This window comes from Oryzias latipes, chromosome 13, assembly GCF_002234675.1.
Source record: "Oryzias latipes chromosome 13, ASM223467v1".
Lineage (NCBI taxonomy): Eukaryota > Metazoa > Chordata > Actinopteri > Beloniformes > Adrianichthyidae > Oryzias > Oryzias latipes.
The window spans coordinates 13,940,826-13,965,222 of NC_019871.2; the positions used below are offsets into that span (position 1 = coordinate 13,940,826).

The 24,397-nt window shown below is 39.9% G+C and overlaps 3 protein-coding genes across 6 annotated transcripts; 2 read left to right on the plus strand and 1 right to left on the minus strand.

Annotated features, from left to right (window-relative positions):
- Positions 1–310: 310 nt before the first annotated feature.
- On the plus strand, positions 311–14,202 carry LOC101160679 (inositol-trisphosphate 3-kinase A). 2 transcript variants are annotated; one of them, XM_020708246.2, is made up of 8 exons: positions 311–375; positions 4,000–5,311; positions 11,502–11,601; positions 11,930–12,143; positions 12,285–12,489; positions 12,990–13,091; positions 13,412–13,483; positions 13,618–14,202. In XM_020708246.2, the coding sequence occupies exons 2-8, from the start codon at positions 4,163–4,165 to the stop codon at positions 13,825–13,827; spliced, it is 2,052 nt and encodes a 683-aa protein (XP_020563905.1). In that variant the 5' UTR covers positions 311–375; positions 4,000–4,162; the 3' UTR covers positions 13,828–14,202. The 2 variants fall into 2 exon arrangements, with proteins under 2 accessions (XP_020563905.1, XP_004075691.1); XM_004075643.4 differs by lacking the exon at positions 311–375 and adding an exon at positions 1,770–1,992.
- A 701-nt stretch (positions 14,203–14,903) lies between these two features.
- c13h19orf54 (chromosome 13 C19orf54 homolog) lies at positions 14,904–18,142 on the minus strand. Its single transcript, XM_004075380.4, has 7 exons — positions 17,925–18,142; positions 17,602–17,823; positions 17,426–17,494; positions 17,170–17,294; positions 16,679–16,808; positions 16,527–16,597; positions 14,904–15,836 (listed from the first exon to the last, which is right to left on the minus strand). Exons 2-7 carry the CDS (start codon positions 17,781–17,783, stop codon positions 15,496–15,498), a joined length of 918 nt encoding a protein of 305 aa, XP_004075428.1. The 5' UTR covers positions 17,784–17,823; positions 17,925–18,142; the 3' UTR covers positions 14,904–15,495.
- A 719-nt stretch (positions 18,143–18,861) lies between these two features.
- On the plus strand, positions 18,862–21,202 carry snrpa (small nuclear ribonucleoprotein polypeptide A). 3 transcript variants are annotated; one of them, XM_011482517.2, is made up of 8 exons: positions 18,908–18,989; positions 19,237–19,317; positions 19,433–19,605; positions 19,952–20,116; positions 20,362–20,520; positions 20,618–20,706; positions 20,797–20,967; positions 21,053–21,202. In XM_011482517.2, exons 2-7 carry the CDS (start codon positions 19,245–19,247, stop codon positions 20,954–20,956), a joined length of 819 nt encoding a protein of 272 aa, XP_011480819.1. In that variant the 5' UTR covers positions 18,908–18,989; positions 19,237–19,244; the 3' UTR covers positions 20,957–20,967; positions 21,053–21,202. The 3 variants fall into 3 exon arrangements, with proteins under 3 accessions (XP_004075429.1, XP_011480819.1, XP_004075430.1); XM_004075381.4 differs by lacking the exon at positions 21,053–21,202 and having other exon boundaries at positions 18,862–18,989; XM_004075382.4 differs by lacking the exon at positions 21,053–21,202 and having other exon boundaries at positions 18,908–18,960.
- The last annotated feature ends 3,195 nt before the right edge of the window (positions 21,203–24,397 follow it).

Genomic DNA, 24,397 nt, shown 5'->3' on the forward strand with positions numbered 1-24,397 from the left:
ATTTCTTTTTCTACTCTGCTTGTGCTGTTCTCTGAAGAAAGTAGTAAACAAAGTAGAAGGAAATCTTCAATTTCTTGACAATTTCTCACATGGAATAGCTTTCATTTCTAAGGACAAGAATGATCTGTTAACTTTCACATGAAAGTTCTCATTTTTTGGCCATTTTGAGCATTGCATTGACTCTAGATACCCAACCTATTCACATGAAGGTCAGTTTTATAGTTCTCTAAGCAGCCAAAATGTTTTCAGCTGTGCTAACATGATTGCACAAGGGTTTTCTAATCGTCTGTTAGCCTTCTGGCACAGTGAGCAAACACACTGTACCATTAGAACACTGGAGTGATAGTTGCTGGAAATGGGGCTCCAGTTATCTAGGTAGGTAGTGCACCAAAAACCAGACATTTGCAGCTAGAATCATCATTTTTAATTATTTACCACATTAATAAGAGTGTGCTTATGATTGGTGTAAAGTTATCTTCATTGACAAAAAAGTGATTTTTATTTCAAAAGTAGGAAACATTTCTAAGTGACTCCAAACTTTTGAATGGTAGTGCAGGATTTTTAAATTTGTGGTAAATGTTGATCTATTTTGCTGGTCCCTGTTAATATTTACAGTTCTCTGTCGCCTTCTTGTGGCTACTTGCAGAAGACAAACCAACAAAGAAAGTGTGTCTATATATATGCTAACTCTTGAGGAAAGCCATAAAACACAAATTTAATACAGCATCATACTTCTTTTTTTTTTAGTCAATATTCCTTCAAACAGAACAATTTCAGGGTTTGTTGTCAGAAACGTTCTGACAAAACTGTCCTGTGAAGTGTGTAGTCCAGCTGCTGTGGCCTCCGCCTCTGATCAGAGCATCTGCTTCACCTTAAAAACAATGGTAAAGTGATGGTCCCCTCAGAAAGAACAGTGAAGGTGGTCCACAATTTATTCAATTTCTTGTTTTAAAGGTTTGTTCCCATGAACCATTCTCCAAAAAACACAGAACAGAAATACAATAAACTAAACCATGAAACTTATGTTTATTTTTTTAATGTTATTCACTTAAATATTCAAATGTGTTTATTTGTTAAAATGTAGCATCAATTTGTTTTTCATTTAACATGCAAACCTACCACATGTCAGTTCCTGTCGTTTAGCATGAAAAGTATGTGTTTTTTTGTTAAGTAAACATTCACCTACTAAATTTCTTTACGGGTATTAATTGACTTTAATCTTAATCTTAATCTCAATCAATGAAACAACTGTGCTGGTGGTGCGTGGGGGATCAATCCAAGATGGCGACCACACTAATTTTTTTTAAATAAACTTTATTGACAAATATTGCACCTACAAAAGATCTAACGCTGGTAAATCAGTTCCAACAGGTGGCGACAGTCTACGAGGAATCGTATTTAATGTCTTGGAGTGTTTATTATGATTAGTTGGTTCACCTTAAAGCTCAGCCGTATTTGGGCTAAACCAAACTGTAGGATCATTTGGTGTTCCAATGAGTTATATAACTACTTGCTTCCAACCGAAAGAAACTTCATTATTTGGCCACTATCAAACTTTTCCTAGATACTTTATTGATGAAAACTGATTGATTGCTGACTAAAATAAAAGTATGTTAAACAAAAAAAAAAAAAAAACATTTTATTAAACCAATCAATTAGCAACTCAATTCACCTCCTTTGTTTTAAACGCTGCGATATTCCTCTCTCGTGTAGCCAAAAATGATGTTATTAATATATATGTATAGTGATGGATAGTTTTGGACAAGTTTGAATTGTTTTTGGATCACTTTTGGTGAAAGTAAAAGAGCTTGGGTGTTGAGTAGACCTGCCCTCCTCGTTTTGCTGAACGTTTCCTCTTTCTTTCTACCACATGCTGTGTTCCTGCGTTATTAGTCTGCGTGTCACACCGATCGGTTCAACAGTCGCATTCTTTTCGCGTTCAGCTGTTGATGGACATTTTTTTCTTTCACTAGTGCTGCTTAGACTCCTAAGGTAAGTCTACATACATTTTCTAATTAAAACACACATGAAGGATGAGCTGTCACTTGGTTTCATTTTCAATGAAGTGTATGCCTTGTTTCATAGTTCATATTTTAAACTGATTTAAAAAAACACTCAACTCAACAAGCAGCATTTAACGAAACAAAAAACTTCCCTTTAAATGCGATAAAGTCAAACCTTTCAGTGGGAAGTGGTTGTGTTTTCTCTTTAGCCTCCAAACTAAACAAACAAAAGTGTTAAGATAAAGGATGATTTAGCAGTTTAGTGTTTGATAAATGTAACTTGCTTGTATTTTTTATGTTGCTTAGCTCATATTTTTTACTTTAAGATGTGCTTTATAGCTAACTTCCCATAAAGGCGTTTGTGTGTCAGCCATGGTGGGTGTGTTGGGATGACTGTGTGTACTTTGTGTCATTGTGGCATAAGACTATCTGTCATTCATCTTGCTGTCCTGATGGAAATCTGAGCCTGACAACTCCTGCCAGAGGGCGAGGCGAAGACACAAGGAGCATAACACAGTGTCACATCATCACGGTTCATAAAATTATAAGATCTACCTGAAGGAAGAAGGAAAAAAGAGGAAAATAATAATAATATTTGTGCCTCTGGGGACAAGAGTTTCATTTTTGTTTGTGATCCTCCACCTGTTGGTGAAAATCCACCTTTCTCCCAGGTATTAGTCATTACGGAGGATAATTTCTAATTTCATTTCATACAGTTACACAAGAAAGTGTTAGATGTGCTGAGCCTATTTGTGTGGTTTAAGATGAGTTATTGTTTCCATTGTAACACTTCCTGTCTCATTTCCTTCTAGTGTGACTCTTGACAGCAGAACGCCTGCTACTGCGATGCCTTTTCATTAAATCTCCAATATAAGGAAAACTTTTGTTGCAAACTTCAAAATAATTGTCCCTTTTTTAATTATGAGATGCAATTCACTTTAGGTTTGTATATCGTGGGTTAGAATTTATGTTGCAACTAGATTACCATCTGTATTTTGATCCATGTGTTTTTAAACGCTGCATCCTGTGCTGACATAACCACCCCTCTTTAATCTAGAGAAATAAGACAAAAGGGAGCTGTTTTTCTCTTGAAATCAACTTATGAGTGGATTGCCAAAATTGTGTGGTGGACGAAGTAAAATAGTTTTGACAAACTGTCACCTGGGTTGTCAGACGAGCATATGGTTAAATCCAGGTGCTAAAATCTAGGCAAGTGTACCACCTAAGGAATTCAGGACACCACACAAGGCCTGCAGTCACTTTAATATTACTGAGATGCATCAAAAACCTGTTTCAACAATTGACGCAGTTGCATTAACTACTAGTACTGTTAGTCCCTTGTGGGTTGAAAAAAAGATAACTTTGCTTTAATGATGTATAAAAAGCTGTCTTGACTCATTTAGTTGGATTAATTTGGGATTTTTTTTTAAAAATGCTCGTGGGAACTAAGATTGACCTTTTATAGATGTGTTCATTTAAAGCCTGGTTGTTGTGGGTAAATGTGACAAGTTCAGACTAATGGATCATATCCTCCCTGAAATCTTTATTTATTGGTAAGTTAACATCAACTAAGGGACAGTTACCCTTAGGCTACTTGAACGTATATATATAGATAGATAGATAGATCTATAACTATTCTTCTTTTTTCCCCACAGCGCTTACATTTCATATTAAATATTTTCCAATGCACACTTTGTGTTACCATCATGTAGAAACCACATTGTAAAAACGCCTAATGTGTCAAAACACTAGTAGACACTATTGGTACTATATAGAATTTATACTCTATAGATTTTAAGTATGCTGTTCAAAAATCCCCCTTCCACCCCCCTTTTTTTCTTGTGACTATATTCCTGTTCTGATTTACTTTTTTTTTTAATAAATGTAAAACGACTGTTTTGGCACTGGTGTCAAGCCTAGGCGTGTTAATCCATGTCGGTGACAGACAATACTTTTTGAGTTTACTAAATGATTAATCGCCTATTTGTTCCCACAGGTGCGCCAGATCTTTACCTGGATGGAAAAAGGATTAGAATGATCACACCGAGTTCCGTACAATGACTCGATTTCTTACTAAATGAGAGGAGTCATGGTCTGAGCACAACAATTGCTCCAATTTAGGGTGTGTCCGGCGGACTGTTACTACTACGGTATGCAGGATGGGCCAAACTCGCTCTGATCTCGCGCACAGCTCCTCCGCCTCCAACTCTGGTAGAGCGACGTGGAGAGCCGAGGAGAAAGCCCGACGGCTCCCCAGGTTGCGGAACAAAGGTGAGCCACCGAACAAGAACCCGATGAAAAACAAAGTTCTGGCTTGCTTGGGAAGAAGAAAGCGATTCCAGACCGAAGTGGAGGTTGGTGGCGGAAACGAAGCCGCAGATCCAGCATCGAGCAGCGGCCACAGAGTGGGAAAGTTGCCGCGGGACGAGGTTGCGTGGGTCGTTGGGGAATATCAAACAGAAGAACCGGGCTGTAACGAGGCAGAATATGGCCTAGAATGCGAGGACGGTAGACGAAGTGCCGTAGGGTGCTCGGCGGGTCCAGCTGCTGTGTCACGCTTGGAAACGCAAAGCAGTGAAGTTAGCATTGCGGGCTACGAGGAGCCGAAACCCGCGCGGGAGGACAATGCCTCGGATCCCCCACCAAGGGCCATGGAAGGTAAACCACACGGTGGAAGTAGTCAGGATTGCACCGTGTCTAACGTTGGGGTACTGACTTGCAATAATCTGAGTTTAGCCCCCATTCTGACCTCTGACCCGGACCCCCAACAAAGTTTGCCCAGCTTGAACTCGGAAAAGCGCGTGGACGGGGTTCTGTCCACGCCCGATGATCCCCTCGAGGCTAAAATGACTAAAACTGACTGCAGCTCAATCACGTGTCGATCGAACCAGGGCGGGATCCCCAACAACTGCCTCACTGAGACCCAAAACAGCTCTGATCAGATCCTCAAGAGTCCACCAGAAGGCCCACGTTTTTTCCCAGGAGCCATACCGAAGCTGATCATAACAAGAGACCCCAGTCCGACCCGCTCGGCGGGGACGCCAGACCTGCTGAGCGTGCAGCAAACGGAGCTCAGCTCGGGCTCCTTTCTGGAACTGCACCCCGACGACGAGTCTCCCTGCTCGGACAGCGGCTGTGGAGGCTCCCCCGCTCTCACTCGCAGCTTCAGGAAGCTCTCCAACTCCTCGTCCATCTGCCTGTCTTCTGCCTCGTCCTTCGAGGAGTCCGAGGACGACTTCACCGGCAGCGACATCGAGTCCAGCCTGTCTCCTGCTCGGCCTGTGTGCAGCCCGGATTACGCCACAGGGGTAGGTGGCTTCGTTTTGACATTCTCAAATGAAACAAACAAATGTTGATTTCACTTTTACAGAAACATCCTGTGGCCAATTGAATTGATCACAAAACACTTTCAGATCTTCTTTCAAAGATGACCACAATCCAGTTTAACTGCTGCAGGAACGGGGTGGGGTGGGTGCAGATGTTTATGACTACATGCCCTGCCAGAGACGTGTGCAACTTGTCTTAAGGGGCTTTTATCTTAATTGGCGGAAAAAAGGGTGTGATGAAAGAGCTGAGGAGAAGTTGAAGGCATGCCGCAATCCTGCAGCAACATGTCTCCAGTGAACAAAATGTCCAAACCAGTCCATACCTTTGGAATGTCAAACATCTGGAATACATGTATGGACAGACTGGGTGCATCCAGAGACAAAAATGAATCAATGTGTCTATGCTTTAGACTGAGTTACCAAACTTCTGTTTGAGTAACTAAAATCCTTTCAGACATTAGTAAGAGATGATTTATTAAGGCATCGATGTTTTCACGTGAATATGCAAGTAATGGAGCCATGAATTTCCCTAAAGTTTAATAAACATTTAACCCACTAAACAATTGGGACATGGTTAGAAAGTTTTTTTTTTAAACAACCTTTTACCCTGCTGTTCATCAGATTCATAGAGCTGTATTGTATTTGGTCACACATCAGCTGGACAGGTTAGACAGGACAGAGATACTTTAGTCTAAAAGAGACCAAAAACATTTACATCAAAGGAAACTTCGGTGTCTGCTTGTTTTTGTGTGGCTTCTTTCTACTCCCACTGGCACATGTTTCCATTAACTGAGGTTTTTTAAGAAGAGTTGGTGCCAAAATCTTTAAATCTTAGTTGAGTTCTTTGACAGATAAGGCAAGTACCGGTACTTTTAAGTTTTGGCGTGGTGGTTCAGATAAAAGCCAAATAGTTCTCTTGGTTTCAGGAGACTGGGATCGTCTAACCACACTTGGAATGTTTTTAGGAAATGATTTTGCTGATGGTGCCTCTGTAGTATTTGAACTTCTCTTTATTTTTCCCCGTAAATGCGGAAAATCCAGTTTTTTTTTGTCTGAGCCACATCAACCCATCCTAAAATGTTGAAAGAAGCTAGAAAGAAACACAGAAAAAAAATGACAGCTTATTTTTTTTAACAGTCGTGAGATCAACCAGGGAAATTTTCATTTCTGTTTTGCCCATCTGTCTCCTCTCATCTGCAAAGGCGTTAATAGTTCCTACCAATTCAACCATCTCCACAAACGTTCTACTGAAGATCCACATTCATTCAGCATGTTTAGTGTTGTTTACTCATGCAGGAAGTATTTGAAAGCTGCATGTTCCCTGGAGCCTACCATGTCTTATTCAAACATTTCTAATGTTAAGGAATGAAACAAAGATTCACTTTGAATTTTTTTTTTGTTTTAAATTCAGCATCCAACAATTTTCAGTCATTCGAAAAATATTATTTTGTTTGTGTGGTTTAATTCCAGATGTTGTGAAGCTGGCAGTAAAAAGTTCATTGAAGTTACCAGAGATGAGAAGTTTCCTAACTGTTAGGAAATACTCCTCACACGTCTGATTACATGAATCCATGGCTTGAACCACAGGATTGGTGACACTGTAATTTCCAAGCTTTTATATTTGCAGCCAGGAAATGAGCAACTCAGCAAGTTGTGCTTGGGCTGTTGTAACAAATGGGATGACGCTGACCTGTGGTTTGTGATAAGAGCCTTTTTTTTTCTTTTTTTTTTAAATAGGAGTGTTGTGTTCCCTCTCATCGTTGTTTTATTGTAATGAGCCAAATTAGGGGGTTATGTTTGTGTGTTGTGTCCAGCTTTGTCTCATTCCAGCGCCAGACGTCTACAGTTTGTTCACACAGTGACGTGAGAGTTTAGCTGCTTACACAGGAACAAGCAATGCTGTCTTGCATTCACGGCTGAGAGTGTGTCATGGAAAATTGAGCAGGAGGCTGAGCCAGTTGCTAGGCAACGCCTTTACCTTATATGGCAGTTTTTTTTTTCTGTCTCTGAGACTGCATTCAGTTGTGAGGCACAGATTAGATATAAATTCCTTTAAATGTGCTTTTCCCCAACAGTATTCCTGTTATTTTTGTATTATTAAGTGAAGAATCTATTACGAGGGACTGTTTTGCTCCAACTTGAAGAGACATTTAAAAGCAATCCTAAAATAAAGCCTGCTTTGTTGCTTTTTTGACCCAATTTTTTAATATTATTATCATATTTGGCCACTATAACTCAAAGTGTGACATATTAGATTAAAAAAATAGCTGAAAAGTTTGTCCAAGGTGAAGTACAGATTGGAGGTTATGTGAGGTTGGTTGTGTTGCTCAGGGGGGACAGTGGGATTCGAAATGATAGGCAGTGAAAACGGCTGATGGCTTTTACTAAAGTGAAGTGACTTTCTCCAAAGTAAAATGATCGGGTGTACAGTTTTAAAGCTTTTATTGTTCTGAGATAATTTTCTGAGGAAAATTGGATATTAGAAGAATCAAAGGCACCTTGTTGAGGCTAAAAAAAACGAAAACTCTTTACAAATTGGGGCTTTATGTCTCCTTTGTTGAGTTTGCCTTCATTGTTGTTTCAGTTTTTTTTAATATTTGCTCAGAAACCATCACATCTGAGCTGCCTGAATACTTGAGATGCGGGAAAGGGATGTGGTTTGTATAAACTAGTTGTGAGAGGATCTGTAGCCATGCCTGAAAACACCCTTTTGTGCGTTTGCTCGTATGCTGTAACTCCTGGAGTTGGTAATAGTTGTCTGACAGGTTCTCCTTTCTCCACACACACACACACACACACACACACATGCTTGCCTCTGTGTGTTACAGAAGAGCCTGTTGTATAGACAATAGCGAAGCCTGGGGAGAATCAGGACAGCGTCAGTGTCCCTACCCCCCGCGCCGCCGTGTCAGTCATATGAATCTGTCAGGAGGTTGGCCCAGCATGGAGCTCAGAGCAGGCCCGGTAGCGATTATAGGACAAGGGGAGGAGAAGAAAGGTTTCACTGAGAGGTTGGAAGAGAGCTTGGAGTGTTGTACCTTCAGGGTCGACGGGGTGAAGGATTTGGAGGAGGAAGAAAAACAGAAGGCCAGTTCAAGCACGCATATCGGAGACACAAAGGCAAAAAGACTGCTGCAGGTCAGTAGGTGTGTAGTGTTGATGGCAACAGAGATGTGAGGTATGGGGGGGGGGGGGGGGGGGGGCAGTTGTGGGGGCTGTAAAATGCTAAAGTAGGAGACAATGTGATTTGCTTGACAAAAAAGAAAGCTAAACAGGATTAGACTTTGGGAGAAAAATGTTCATTTCCTAGAAAGAGAGGAGCGAATCTCCCCAAGTGCTCTTTCACTGAGGGAGCTGGTTCAGGGTTTTTTGTGCTGGCTTTGCTTCATTTTTTGGGTTGTGTGCGTCTTCTGTGGACACCAGCCTCTTTTCCCACTGTTCTGTCAGGTGAGAAGTGAATCCCGATGAACTTGAATAAAAAAACGCTGACTTTTGCTCTAAAATGATTTATTAGTATAGATCCCTCTAAATGTAGGTAAAGTGTTTTTGTGTTCAAATGGGATTTCAATGATAGCTTAGTTTTGCTCCCGTACATGAAAATTATCCATTTAATTCTGCGGGTTTCCCTGTATATCTGTGACTAACGGAGTTAACAAGCTTGTCAAAAACAGTTCGCAGTATCATCATATGACTCTAATGGTCGCTGTTTTCACAAAGCTTATTTCTTGTGACAAAAAGCGAGCGCTGCTCAGTTTAGTCTGCTGTTCATCAGATCTTTTTGGAGCCTTAGCTGACAACAACCACGGCTGAAGTGGTTTCCAATGAAATTTGATGCTGTGTGTCGTTTTCGGAACGAGCGGGAAATAGAACAAAAAAAGAAACAACTTAGAAATTATATAGAGATTTGTCCTAATTCAAGTTAGAAACAGCAGAAGAAAACCAAGCAAAGAAAAAAGTTTTTTTTTATTCAAAGACGTCATCCTCAAAGCTTTGCAGAGACCAAAGCTACGCTCAACTGAAGCTCTCCTAGATGTCAAGAGTTGCATAAAAGGGAAAGCGGAGAAGGTAAAAGGGTGAGGGGGGGGGGGGGTCTGTAAATGAAAACAACCACACTTCTTTTTTTTCCTTTTTTTTTTTTAAGATTATATTGTTTTTAGCTTTGTGTCCATCAGAGAATTAGCTTTCCATATGTTTGTTATATTAATGAGGGACGTATGAGCTCAGGGACGAGGCACAGCAAGCTGTCAGCATGAATGATTTCAACAAAAGAAATGTGAGAAGAGAGGCTGAAGCTTGTGGAAAGGCTTCCTCCTTTGTGTGCTCATTTGAACAAGGTAGCAGCTTATATATATATATATATATATATATATATATATATATATATATATATATATATATATATATATATATATATATATATATATATATATATATATATATATATATATATATATACTTTTATTTGTGTACAGTAATTAGAGTGTTATGCCACTCTGACAAATCGGCAGCTTTTGAAAAGTCAGCATCCATAGTGGTTTATGATACAAACAAAATCAAGGGAAGGAAACGAGTTCAACATACTTCTTGTGTCTTTTATTGGTATAGTGAAGTTAAATCCACACAACCTACATTTAAAGTATTTTTCCTTTACTTTTGCTGATCATTGTCTGCATGCATTGGAGTATGATGTATTAGGTTAGTGTGGCTAAGAAAAGTTTCATTCATGATCATTGAACGATGTGTATGAATGACTTGACCTCACATCCTGCAGAGATGAGGTCATTCTGCTCATGAGTGGCTCACCAGTGAGGCATGTCAATACAACAAGAATTCTGACTTCCCATGCTTTTGATGCAACGCCGTTTTTGTCATTGTTCTTGGCATCGAGGAGGTGGCAGAGGTCACAGCTCAGTAATCTGGCACTCATTCAGAAATGTTGGTTTGCTTTCTTTAAAAAACCCTGACGATGCAGCCAAACCAGCCAAACAAAAGCAGATGGAGGTATTTTACAGGTCAAAAGTCGCCATTGATTATTCATTTAGTGTGTGTTGCCTTTTTGGTTTTTCCAGATCCACCTGTCATGGGAAGATGGTCAAAGCTCAACAATTTTACCACAATTTTAATTTGGTTAAGACACCGAATGATTGATTCCAAGCAGAAAAATATTACTAATTTGACAGATTACAATAAAAATAAAGTTACAGTGGATAAAATGTGTTAAAAAATGCAGTTAAATAGGGAAAACTAACCTTTTAATCATAGTTGAGAACAATTAAAATTTGAAAAAGCTAAAGTCCTTTTCTAAATGGAATGAAGGTGGACGGGTTGAAGTGGAAGCCCTTTTCCCTCCTAACATAGCAGCAGACCTGCAGTTTGTTCTGTGCATGTGTACACACACTACACTAGGGTTGTTGTGACTCTTTGACCAGAGTGAACTGAATAGTTGGGAGCTATAAAAAGATTTATTTTATGATTACAGCCCGTTGCTTTACTGCTTACATTAATCTTTGCTGCACTCCTTTTTTTTTTTTTTTATTCTTTTGACCAGAAGCAGTAAAGCTCTCAAATCTATGCAGGGCAAACCTCAAGAACCATAAAAGTTTTTTTTGTGTACTATTGTAACAGATGTAGAAATCCTTTTATGTCACTAGAACTGGTTGTCCATTCACTGTAATTTCCCGCTCAAGTGCCCTAATGGTTTCTTCCGGCTCTTCTGAAGTTTCATGCGTCAGTTCTTGCTGCACGCCATCCTTGCTTTGGTGTTTCCCAACAGAGAGAACCATTACACAAACAGACCCCAACGGCAGCAGCACACACACTATCAGACAGTGTGGTTCTGCTTTACGACACCAGTGTGGCCTTTGGTAAATGTTTTATAAATGGGCTTTGTCATGAGCGGTTTTCACCTGGCCTTGGGTAAAGGGGAGGGCTTATCCAATGTCCACTGATATGTGCAGACAACAAGGTGTGTTTTCCTTTAATGAGTAATCATACTTTTGGCCTCCGTTTAGCTCAGTTCTTTGTTAGACCAGCAAGGCAAACCCGTATGAGTCAGGGTCCAGATTTATTTTTAAATTTTTTTTTGCCTCCCGGGATGTTTTTAAATCTTGTGGCTCCATTAATGAAATTAATGATTTAGTTCTTATTTTATATTTTTTAAATTACATTTCAGGCCAAGTCCTGGCAGAAGCTGAAGACCATGGTTCATTGCTCCCCGTTTGTCGTGTCCTTCAAGAAGCGTTACCCGTGGGTGCAGCTAGCTGGCCATGCAGGTATGCACTGAGCTCCTACTGTTTGCTTGAGGGCTTGAACATGATACTGCTTTCAGTTTTATCTTGTTAAAAGGAACTTTAGCAGCCTGTCAGTGAGGCTTATTAGCGTGACAGTGAGGCGGTTTTCTATGGAGCGTCCAAAGGTGACCAAAATCTGCCTAACAACATTTCTAAAAGAGAAATGGAACAGAAAAGAAAGCTATAACATCTGTATGTTTCAATATTTAGCAAACTCATGCAAAGGAAATTCATTCTCATGTAATTTAAGAGGGACAAAAATCCTAGAAATGTGAAGCAGCTCCTTGAATCCTCCTCCTTTCTCTCCAAGGTAACTTCCAGGCTGGAGAATATGGACGCTTGCTGAAGCGATACTGCGAGTGTGAGCAGCTATGTCTGCAGAAACTAATGAAAGACACTCTGCGACCTTATGTACCTGGGTATTACGGTGTAATCCAGAAGGATGAGCAGGATTATAATCTGATGGATGATCTGTTGGCTGACTTTGACTCTCCCTCCATCATGGACTGTAAGATGGGAAGCAGGTAAGATTCAGAGAGTGATATCTGGAGATGGTGCTTTGGTTTGTTTTCCAGTCTTCATGTAACAGTCAGACTCTATCTTATTATGATTTCCTCGCTTCTAAGGAAAGCAAATTGAACTGAAATGACATTTTGGCATCACAGGACGTACTTGGAAGAGGAGCTAACAAAAGCCAGAGAACGTCCACGCCTGAGAAAGGACATGTATGAGAAGATGGTAGCAGTGGACCCCGAGGCCCCCACAGAAGAGGAACGGGCCCAGCAGGGTGTCCTGAAACCCCGGTACATGCAGTGGAGGGAGACGCTCAGCTCTACTGCCACACTGGGTTTCCGCATTGAAGGCATCAAGGTCAGTGGTCCTCCAGAGCGTCCCGACATGTCCGACTTTGGTGATCGGTGCTGAAAGAAAATCAATGTTTCTGAAAGACTTCAGATCATAAAGGGAAGCATACATGTTTGGCAAGACGGACAGCATGTCTGTAAACTGAAAGGAAACTAGTCTGAAAAAATGTTTTTTGTTTTTTTGAGAGTAAATCCGGTCTTCTTATCAAGTCCTAAAAATATTCCATTTGCATGCTGCTTGACGCAAATGAAGACGTGTGACATAATAAAGGCATTCTAGGCCGCCTGCTCCACCTTTTGTTTTCCAGTCCAGTATCAAAAGCCACAATCTTCCAGACAAAAACCCTTAAGACCTGCGCTTTATTTCCAGATAAATATTCATCACTACATGGAAACTGATCCGGGAAGCTTTTATCACTGAGAGGAATTGTTTTTCTCACAATAATGAATTATGAATGAGTGACTAGCCCACTCTCCATAAAATGCCTTTCTTTTTCTCTTAAACAGAAAGCAGATGGAACTTGTAACACCAACTTCAAGAAGACAAAGCACAAAGAGCAAGTGATGCAGGCCCTGGAGGACTTTGTTGATGGGAATGTTCAGATTCTGGTATGTCTGCACTTTACGTCCACATTTTGGAGAAAGATGAGAGAAAAATGGAACATTACTGTATTTGATCTCTTGATGAAATTAAACTGCAAAGTGGACTATTTAATCAAATTAAGCTGCCAGCACATTGAATAGTTTATTTAAAATGATGTTGGGAAATACACCAGGTGTTTAGTTCAAACACAAAAAAGCACATTTGTGACTCAAATATACAAAGTTTAAGTCGAAAACGCTTTGAATTAATCCTACGGAGTAAATTCTGCTTTCATTTTATAACTCTTTGCTTCACATTTTCATTTCCTGCATCTCCTGTCTTTCAGAAATTGTACCTTCAGAGGTTGGAGGAACTACGCTCAGCCCTTGAGCAATCTCAGTTTTTCAAAGCACACGAGGTGAGATGTAATCAGTGTTTGCAGTTCTCAAACAAACCTGTTGTCCCAGTTGTAATTGCTTTATGTCCTCTCATCAGCTTCTGTACCTGATCCCTGGCATCTCTGACCTCTCTTGTTTGACTGGTTTCACACAGGTTGTCGGCAGCTCTCTGCTGTTTGTGCACGACGCCTCAGGCAAGGCCAAAGTGTGGATGATTGACTTTGGGAAGACCGTCCCCCTGCCTGACTCTCAGACGCTGGACCACAGAACGCCCTGGTCGGAGGGGAACAGGGAAGATGGCTACCTGTGGGGACTGGACAACCTCATAAGCATTTTCAGCACTGTGCTCAGCCAGACGCCGTGAGGGGCAAGCAAGACTCACTTTGCCACAGGAATCGATGCCCAGTTTGTGGAGGAAAATCAAGTTAGCATGAAATTGAGGAATGATTTGGAGATCTTGCAGTTTTTGTGGAATTTTTTTGAGGCTTTTATCTAAATGTTGTACCTACTTATGTAAGGAGAGACAGCAAAGAAAAGCAGGACTTTTGTCACTTTCAGCTAACGAGGTCGAGGGAAGATACGGAGCTTTGAGGACAAGTGAAATCAGTGGAAGTCAGAAGAAAATAAGACTTTAAAGTTGAACATTTGTTACACATACTTTACTTTTTTTTTGTTTCCTGAGAACACAAGGCTTTGAACCAATGGACTTCTGAAAATCAACCCCCCCCCCCCCCCCCCCCAAAAAAATGACACTATGATCTCTTTCCAAGAGCTCCCCCTTCAGGTTAATGTTGCACAGAATTATCCTGCAACTATGGACTCTGTAAGAGCAACCATAACTCATTCAGTCCTTCAAAAGCATTGGGAAATGGAACTCATCTTTGACGTTGCAACACTACAACAATGGTCCTTGTGTAAACTAACTGTGTGTAAATATATCTTAACTTAATGTTTTTTTTTTTTTCCTTTTGAAATACTGTTTTACCACCTGTGTACAAAATGTATGCCTTGCTCTTTTTCTTTTCTTTTTTTTGATTGAACTGTTTAATCATTCCTGGGCTGTGAACTCTCACAATCCTCCCAAACACACAAAAATAAGCATGTAGTCCCAAAGGTTTGCTTTTACCTGAAACTGTTTTATTTTTGTATGATTTCATACAATGAAGATTTTTTGTTTTTCTTTTTAAATGAACCGTGAACAAGTTAAAAGCAATATTTTATTTTGTTTTTTGACTTTATTGCACTATAGATCTTCACAAAGCCATCGAACAAACACGCAGTGCCTCTGTCGGAAGGCAGCAGTGAAGTGCTGTGGTTACAGTTTTTGAATTTCCTTTGCCGTTCGGTTCTCTGCGGATGTTCTCATTGGTTCCACAGTAATGCGACGGTTCACGTGAAACTGGAATTCTATTTACAAGTCTTATAAAAATTCAGAAGCGATCTTGCAGTTTTGTTTTATTTGAAGTCAAAGAACACATGGCAAAGAAAAGCAGGTACTGGACTTCTTTTTCCCCATACTGGACAGTATTGTCAGCAGGTTAACTGTAGCAATTCCTGGATCTTCCAACAGTATCACACAAACCTACAAGAGACTGATTTCAAATGTCAAGTATTTTATATTTCCTCTTTTAAAGAATATTCTCCAAAATCCTGAAGTGACACATTTAATTTGCAATACAGTTAACCTTTTTGAAAATGAACACAGGGTGTCAGTGATTGAGGTGGATGTGAACAACTGTGTATTTTTAAAATGTCGGGTGTTATCCTTTTGCAAAAAACTTTGGACTGGGCAGAAATTGTTTTTTTTGTCAGCCATAAACTGCAATAAACTTACTGTAAATGGTTTTGGTTTTTCTTTAATTCTAGGATTTTTTGAAATATTTCCAAACAAATGTAAAAGATGTATTTCAAAATACTTTAATCTACAGGTTTCCACTTTGGGGAACACCGTTAAAAGGCCTCTGAAATGACCTGTTGCACATGAACCTTTGAGTAGAACAGGCTAAGATAAGAGGTTGATCTTCCTGCAGCATCACCCTTGCTGCTCTTGAGTGTGTGTGTGGAGCAACACGGCCTGTCCAGCCAGACCAGCTTCCACCCCTCCTTCAGGAACGACATACCGGCTCCCGTCGTTGACCCTCTGAGGGTCCATGGTCTTTAGCTGCTCATTGCTCTTAATAACACAGTCTAGGCTCCACAGCTGGTAGCGCAGGCTTTTCCCCTGCTTGGCGAAGACGTAGGCCTCTCTGAGAGCTGGGTTGCCAGCAGGACATGGAGAACTGCTGCTGGTGGCGAGGTGGAGCCACGGCAGCGTTGGGTCTGGGTGAGTGTGCTCTTGACTGAAACTGGCTTGCTCCAAACCAACAAGAACACCTAAAATCAAAACAACTCCCATCACAGGTGATTTTTTTAACAGTGCTTTCAGAAAATGAATGGAAATGGATTCAATAGAGGATCCAGATTAAAATGATGATTAGACAAGTTTAATCCAGTCATCAAAAAGACAAGGACCAAAGCAGCAAATGGGTTTGTTAAACGTATCTATCTGCTATAAGACACTTGCTTTCCATTACGCATCAGGTTTGTTGGTCAGCACCTCATCAGTGAGACGTTCTATTGAGTTATTCAAAAATGCTCATATGGATAAAGAGGAATTTCACAAATTTATCTTTGTATAAGTCAAATTTATGGAGAAATCTTTAATCATTCTGCAATGTTGTACTTTCTAACAGTGGCTTTACCTTGGGGCAAAAACAAGAGTTTTATTTTAATCCTGAAAATGCACAAAAACTACATTCTTGATAGGGTTTTAAAAAAATTACACCCACATTAATTAGAAGTTCTCCTTGCAATCTTTGGGTGGATGGACAACCATGGTTTTTGAGATTTCAGGTTTTGATTGACTCAACACACGCAAGTCACGTCTTGCTTGTTAAGGAAACAGTACTAACTGTTTACCTTTTTACCGCCTAAATTATATTCATTAGGCCTGCAAAAGCAAACATTTTAAGAGGATCTTTTATACAATTCCTTTACTAAACTAAAGCGAACCACCTAATTTACCTGAAATGACAGCCCAGTGTGCTCTGTGACCGCTTCGCTGACACGGTTCATGGTTGAAGTCCTCATCATAGCTGGTGGGGCATGTTGTCAAGAAATGTTCTGCTCAATCAGAATGAACCGTTCCTTGTGGCTTTTTCTGATGTGCAGGATACGGGATGAGAACAGGCTGTCCTTTCCACAGGTGTCTGATGATGGTTTCTCTGTTATTCCCATCTAAGCCTCCAGTGAGCAGTTCAGCCTTACAACCACAAGCCTCTTCTGCCAGCAGCGTCATGTTGTGGGCTGAAGAAAACAAGGAGCTTCAGCCAAACACATAAAAGAAAAAAAACATCTTTACACATAAACATTGTAATAATATTTTACTGTAAGCTCTTGTGGAGAAAAAAATAATTGTAAATATTTAAGAAACAATTTAACCAATATAAGTTTAAGTTAAATGTATTAACTGACACCTTGTTTTATTATTAGACACGGGTTATGTTTGACACATACATAACCTGTGTCTGAAAACAAAACAAGCAAGAATTCAGTTAACTACTACAGACACTATGAACTGAATTACTGCACTCATATCCAAGTTAACTCAAAGAATTTTAACTTTTAAACCTTATAATTTCATTTCTCTTTCAAGGTGCAGTGTTACCTGAAAACATTTCCCCCTGAGCAGTGTATCCACTGTTCACTGCTGTTTGAACCAAAGTCTTCATGTCCAAATCCAGCTTGTCCTGCTGGAGGTGAGCGGCCATCCACAAGGCCACAAGCCCACACCTGAAACATTCACATTCTCACTCGGTCAATTGGCCAAATATTTGAATCCAAAGATCGTTCTGACATGATATCCCCTTTGGAGTCTAAAAATTGGTGCTATTTATTCCCGACAGCACAGTTGACTGACTTACTGAGGGCCATCCTGAATGAGGGAAGGCACATACGTGTTCATCAGCATCCACTGCAGGTCTTTCCTGAATCTAAAAGAAAAATGGAATACATTAGTTTAAAAAAAATGAGATATGTGAGCTTCAATAACAATCCAGGACTCAAATAAATACTTTGGATTGGTAGTGAACCTCCTCACCTGCTCTCCTTCTGCCTCAGCAGTAACCTCGCCTCGGTGTATTGCCCCTCTACAGGGCTGCTGTTATTTGCTATGATCTGGTACAGTTTCTTCGGTGGTGCTGAAGTTGGTGGAGGAGGAGGCGGACAAGCAGCCAGTGGAGGAGGTGGAGGAGGTGATGACAAGCTGCAGTCCACCGGCATAGTCTCAAAATCTTTCTACTCTGTCTGATCAAAACCAGCTCTGTTGGGGGGAAAAATGTACCTCCATTGATTTCTTTAATAACCACCAGGGAGAAAGTTAAGTACCATTAAAGTCTAACATGGGGCTCAATAACTGCTTACCTTTCACTTCGAGTCGTTTGCACACAATCTAAAAAGCTCGATGTTTACCTAAACATGTCAACCTTTGGACGAAAAAGATTTGACATATTCTTGCACGTGGTAAACAAACTTTTCGATTTAACTAGCTAACAAGCTAGTAGCTAACGCAGCTCCGTGCTCATATTTGGACATACTCGCTCTTCTTCGTGTGTGCGATCGCTCTGTACTCAACTGTTACACCACCCTCCAGTGAGTGATGATGATCATTCCATCACTAGTCATCTACAGTTTAACACACCATTTACACACATACCGTACAATGTATTTGGAAATAAAGTTGAAGGCACAAAGTTAGTGACAAGTCAATCCACAGTCAGTGTGTAACAGGACAAGCGAAGTTTTTTTCGCTTGTGTCTCTGGGTTTTTTTCTTTTTCTTTTACAGATTTTTGACATTTTCTTTTAATCTTTCCTGTCAAGATACGATACCACACTGATAGGACGATTAAAATATCTTGCTAACGCAAATACTGAAACAAATTTCGTTTTTGACCATTGACTGAAAAGGACCGCAAATACACTGGCTTTATTTCTATTTTTTATTCTTGTTTTATTTATGTATTTATTTTTACTGTTACTGTATTGTTACTTAGTTTTTCCCTCTGTGATTGCTTTAATTGTATATTATTGAACAAGATTCGTTTTAACAATCGATATTGCTTATAATTTTGTTCTTAATAGTTTTCACAAGGTTAGAGTGAGGTGGAGGACGATGATTCGCTGTGGCGACCCCTGATGGGAAAAGCCGAAAGAGAAAGAAGAAGTTTTTTACAAGGTTAAAAAGATTTTTTTATTTATTCAGAACGTAATTGTATTCTTTATATTTTACTGTTATAAATGTTGCATTTTTGTATTATATTCTGCAAATGTTCAATAAAAAAGAGAAGGACCGGAAATCACGTGCAAGTTGGATTTATCGCGAGCAGATGATACGGAAATTGTAAAGGCAGGTTTTTCATTCACCCATCGAAGTGAGCGTTCCTTTCGCGCCGAGCGGTGGTGGGTTTTTTGTTAAAACTGATACTCAGGTGCGGTTATCCGGTGTTTTTTCTCTTTTATAAAACCAAATGTCATAAGGTTACAGATAGTTCGATTAAATTAATCATTTATTGCTGATTTGTCTCAGTTTATACCGAGTTTTAAGCTTTATGCTAGTAATGCCTGCATGCATTCAGGGTTGTTTGCTAGCGCTAGCTGTTAGCCTGCTAACTAGTTGATAGCATTCAATTCATTTTATGTGACATGCTTTGTTCTTTTCCAAACAACTCTTCGTAGATTTTAAGATGACCACTCCAGAAGTACGACCCAATCACACCATATATATCAACAACTTGAACGAAAAAATTAAGAAAGATGGTAAGTTTTTTAACTTCTGGCCTTTCTTTGCTTTTTTGGTCGAAAGAACGATGTGGTGATAAATGATGTTAATTCAGATCCACCACAGCTTTTTATTTTCCTCTGTCTTTATTAGAACTGAAGAAGTCACTGTACGCCATCTTCTCGCAATTCGGTCAAATTTTGGACATCCTCGTCGCACGAACCCTGAAGATGAAGGGTCAGGCCTTTGTTATCTTCAAAGAGATCAACAGCGCCTCAAATGCACTGAGGTCCATGCAGGGGTTCCCTTTCTATGATAAACCCATGGTAAGTTAAACGTTGTTTTAATTTCCTCCATGGTTTTAAATTTACAAATATCGTCCTGTAAAATGTTAAAACTCAAATCAATCTTAGTTTTCAATATTCCTCTCTGCTGTCATGTGTTGTATAGTTTGTGAAATGTTTCAATTCCACAGTGTGCATCAAATGAAGGATTGATCTTTGTAAACTTAGAAGTGCTCAGTGTGAGAGGATCACTGAACACTTAACACTGAACACTTTTTAATGGTTATTAAAAATACATTTAAATAACTAGTAGGTATAATGGATTTTTTCTTTTTTTTAAGCACACTTGGTATAGTAATGCCACATATTTAAACGTGTCTTACTGCAGCGCATTCAGTATTCCAAAACAGACTCGGACATCATAGCAAAAATGAAAGGAACCTATGTGGAACGTGAGCGCAAAAAGGAGAAGAGGAAGCCCAAGCCTGAAGGAACAGGAGCTAAGAAAGCTGCTGCTGCAGCCATGATGGCTGGTGTGCCTACTGCTATGCCTGTAAGTGGGAACGTTTACTGTGACCAGAATGACATGGCAGCTCTTACTCGGACAAGTTAAAAGTGGAAAAATACTGTCTGCAAACTTGCTAAGTTTACCATAGCGATAGGTTGTTTGGAGATTTTAAGCTAAAATAACAGCAATTGATGGAGAAAAAGTTTGGTTTAAAAACCCCACAGAACATAATATCAACCTAGCAAACATTTAGAGGACCATGAACATGTTTACAATGTGTCATTCTCTAGGGAATGCCTCCTATGAGCCAAGCTCCCCGTATGATGCATATTCCAGGCCAGCCGGCCTACATGCCTCCTCCAGGCATGATGCCTCCCCCAGGAATGGCGCCTGGCCAGATCCCCCCAGGTGCAATGGGTCAGATGATGCCTGGCCAAATGCCTCAGCAGGTAATGATTTTTGTCCCCCTGTTCTTTACATGTTTAACCAAAGATGAACATTCCAGGTTTTGTTTCTTTTTTGTCAAACATTTGCCTTCTCTTACAGGTTGCAGAAAATCCACCGAATCACATCCTCTTCCTCACCAACCTGCCAGAGGAGACGAACGAGCTGATGCTCTCCATGCTCTTTAACCAGTCAGTATTGACTTGATAATTGTTTTATGCTTTGACTTTCTTTTCTGCCCAACATATCAAAGACTGACCGTGACCGTTTTCTGCGTTTAGGTTCCCTGGCTTTAAAGAGGTGCGTCTGGTCCCTGGTCGCCATGACATCGCCTTTGTGGAGTTTGATAATGAGGTTCAGGCTGGAGCTGCACGAGATTCACTACAGGGATTCAAAATCACACAGACTCATGCAATGAAGATCTCATTTGCCAAGAAATAATGCCAACACAGGTTGAAATTTGTAATTTGTTTTTTTCCTTTTTAAGTGGTGGAAGTAAAAGGCGTTTTTTTAATAAAATATTTGTTTTTTTCCCAGATTACATGTAAGTATGCTTTTTCTAAGTCACTTTGACATGACTTTAGTTTTAAAAAGTTTGAAAGCATTGCACCCAGTGTCTGACTTGTCAGACATTGTACCTGGAGCTTGGTATTTGTTGTTTTGTATTAAAGTAATTAGATTACTTGATTGATTTTCATTATTTCTTGTTTATGGATTTTTTTTTGGTCATCTAAAACTTGTATTTACTCCATCCTTCTCAGACTGGCACCTACACAGCTTCCTGCAAGGGGTGTAACAATTAATCAATGTATCGATTTATCCAACCGGATCTGAGGCAAGTTCGTAATTAACCTATAGCATTATAAAATCCTTTCAAAATAATATGAATGAATGATAATCGATCTCGGAAAATACTAGTTGAACTGAGACATGATCGTGTTTTTTTTTGTTTTTTTTTACCATAACTATTAGTAATGAATTGTTGTTTACTTGTTTTGTACACATTTATTTACACTAAATTATCTTGCAAGAAATCCAAGTAATCTGGTAAACGTCACTTTCACTGCACAGCACCCTGGTATTTATTATGAGATGCATGGAGTTGTCCTGGATTGATTTTAGGTCATAGGATCATTCAAAGTACACATATCTACTATGAATCTTGTCGGCAACCACAAACTGAGCCGAATTATTAAAATGCATTGGTACACCTCTACCTCCTGCCAATTCGTTTAAACTGTAGTGGGGTGTTACCTGGTTATCACACTTACCTGCAAACATGAAGTCCAGAGCCTTTAATTTGTGGAATGCAACATCAATTTCACAGAAAATAATTTAAATTCTTCAACCAAAATATTGGATATGATAAATTTTACCTTGGCCCTTGAATAATCTTTATAAATAAGTGAGGACAATCTATTCTACCTGTAGGTGGAATCCATGAATTTGGTTTAAAGAGCTTAACTTGGACTTACCTCAACTGTTCCAATGCATACAGTGTTCCTGCTGTGGGCTTTAACTAGGCCCTGAATATTTGTCCTCAAACTACAGTCAGGACCATAAATATTTGGACAGACTTTCTAATTTAGTTTCTGTACATTACTACAGTGAATTTTAAGTAAAACAACTCAGATGCCATTGAAGTGCAGACTTTCAGCTTTTAATTCTATGGGTTGAAAATAAAGATTGCATAAAAATGTGAAAAACTAAAGCATTTTTAAACAATCCCTTCATTTCATTGGCTTGTAAGTAATTGGACAAATGAAACTGAAAACAAAATGGTCATTACTACTATTTGGTTGAAAACCCTTTGTCGGCAATGACAGCCTGAAGTCTTGGACATCACCAGATGCTGGGTTTTCTCCTGAATGCTCTGCCAGGCCTTTACTGCAGCGGCTTTCAGTTGCTGTTTGTTTGTTGGCCTTTCTGTCTGAAGTTTAGTCTTTAACAAGTGAAATGCTGCTCAATGGGGTTAAGATCAGGTGACTGACTTGGCCATTCAAGAATTTTCCACTTCTTTGTTTTAATAAACTCTTGAGTTGCTTTGGCTGAATGTTTTGGGTCATTGCCCATCTGCATTATGAAACGCCGCCCAATCAGTTTGGCTGCATTCACCTGGATCTGTGCAGACAGTATGTCTCTGAACACCTCAGATATTCATTGGGCTGCTTCTGTCCTGTGTCACATCATCAATAAACACTAGTGTCCAAGTGCCACTAGCAGCCATGCACCCCCAGACCATCACACTGCCTCCACAGTGTTTTACTGATGATGTAGTGTGCTTTGGATCAGGAGCTTCTCCACGCCTTCTCCATACTTTTCTCTTGCCATCATTCTGGTAGAGGCGTATTTTGGTTTCATCTGTCCAATGAAGAACTGTGCTGGCTTTTTTTAGATGCTTTTTAGCAAAGTCCAATCTAGCCGTCCCATTCTTGAGGCTTATGAGCGGCTTGCATCTTGCAGTGTACCCTCTGTATCTACTTTCATGCAATCCTCTTTTTATGGTAGACTTGGATATTGATACGCCTACCTCCTAGTGAATGTTGTTCACTTGGTTGGCTGTTGTGAACGGGTTCCTCTTCACCATGGAAATTATTCTACGATCATCCACCACTGTTGTCTTCAGTGGACGTCCAGGTCTTTTTGCGTTGCTGAGTTCAAAAGTGCTTTCTTTCTTTCTCAGGATGTGCCACACTGTTGATTTTGCCACTCCTAATACTGTAGCAGTTTCTTGCATGTTTTTTTTCTGTTTTCTTAGCTTAATGATGGCTCCTTTCACCTGCATGGGGAGCTCCTTTGACCGCATGTTGTCTGTTCACAGCAAAATCTTCTAAATGCAAGCACGAGTCCTCTAATCAATTCCAGGCCTTTTATCTGCTTCACTCATAATGACATAACAAGGGAATTGTCCACACCTGCCCATGCAATAGCATGGAAGTCAATTGTCCAATTACTTACAAGCCCATGAAATGAAGGGATTGTGTTTAAAAATGCTTTAGTTTTTCACATTTTTATGCAATCTTTTTGTTCAACCCATAGAATAAAAGCTGAAAGTCTGCACTTCAATGGCATCTGAGTTGTTTTATTTAAAATTCACTGTGGTAATGTATAGAAACAAAATGAGAAAGAATGTGTCTCTGTCCAAATATTTGTGGTCCTGACAGAAGGTATGCAAGAAGTCATGCCTGTTACTTCTCCTTTAGATTTTTTTTAAACTTGCATTCCCGTTTACACCTTTAGGTTTAACCAGGCAGTTTGATAGCATACAAAAAAGTTTGTCTTTAAAGTTACGTAAAGTAAAAACTTAGTTTTTTCCCCTAAAAACTTGCATTCTAAATTAAATAGCTAAACTTTCAGTTTGCTAAACCGATATGTATTTAGACAGCAGTTACTTCACATTTACTTTTGAATTGCGTCTTATACCACTGCTCTCTATTTGATTAACAAATTGAATTTCTTGACTTTGGCTTCGGAACAAAGGATCAGCCTTCTCGTAAAATATTTGGCCGCCAGATGGCGCCAAATGCACACCTGTTCATTTAGAGGCTCGGTTCTGAATCCAGCTGTTGCACAGTTTAAAGGTGAATATCAGGTGCGCTTCACGCGGCGCTTACAGCTCGCGGCTGAGTGTTTCCGTTCTGGTTGGACGGAATTCATCTGATGATGGAGGTCACTGCTCCTCTATGCTAATCAGCGCCGCGCTTCTCAAGAGCCCTCTGTTCCGCTCCAGGGGTCACGGCTGAGCGCCAAGCCGCGGAAACACCAGCGGTTGTCAGGGAAGCTCTTGAGAACAAGCCCGAGATGGACTTTAAGGAGGAGGAGGAGGAGGCAGAATCTCATTAGGTGCCCTCTGATAAAGAAGGCACTTCATGCGTGGAAGGC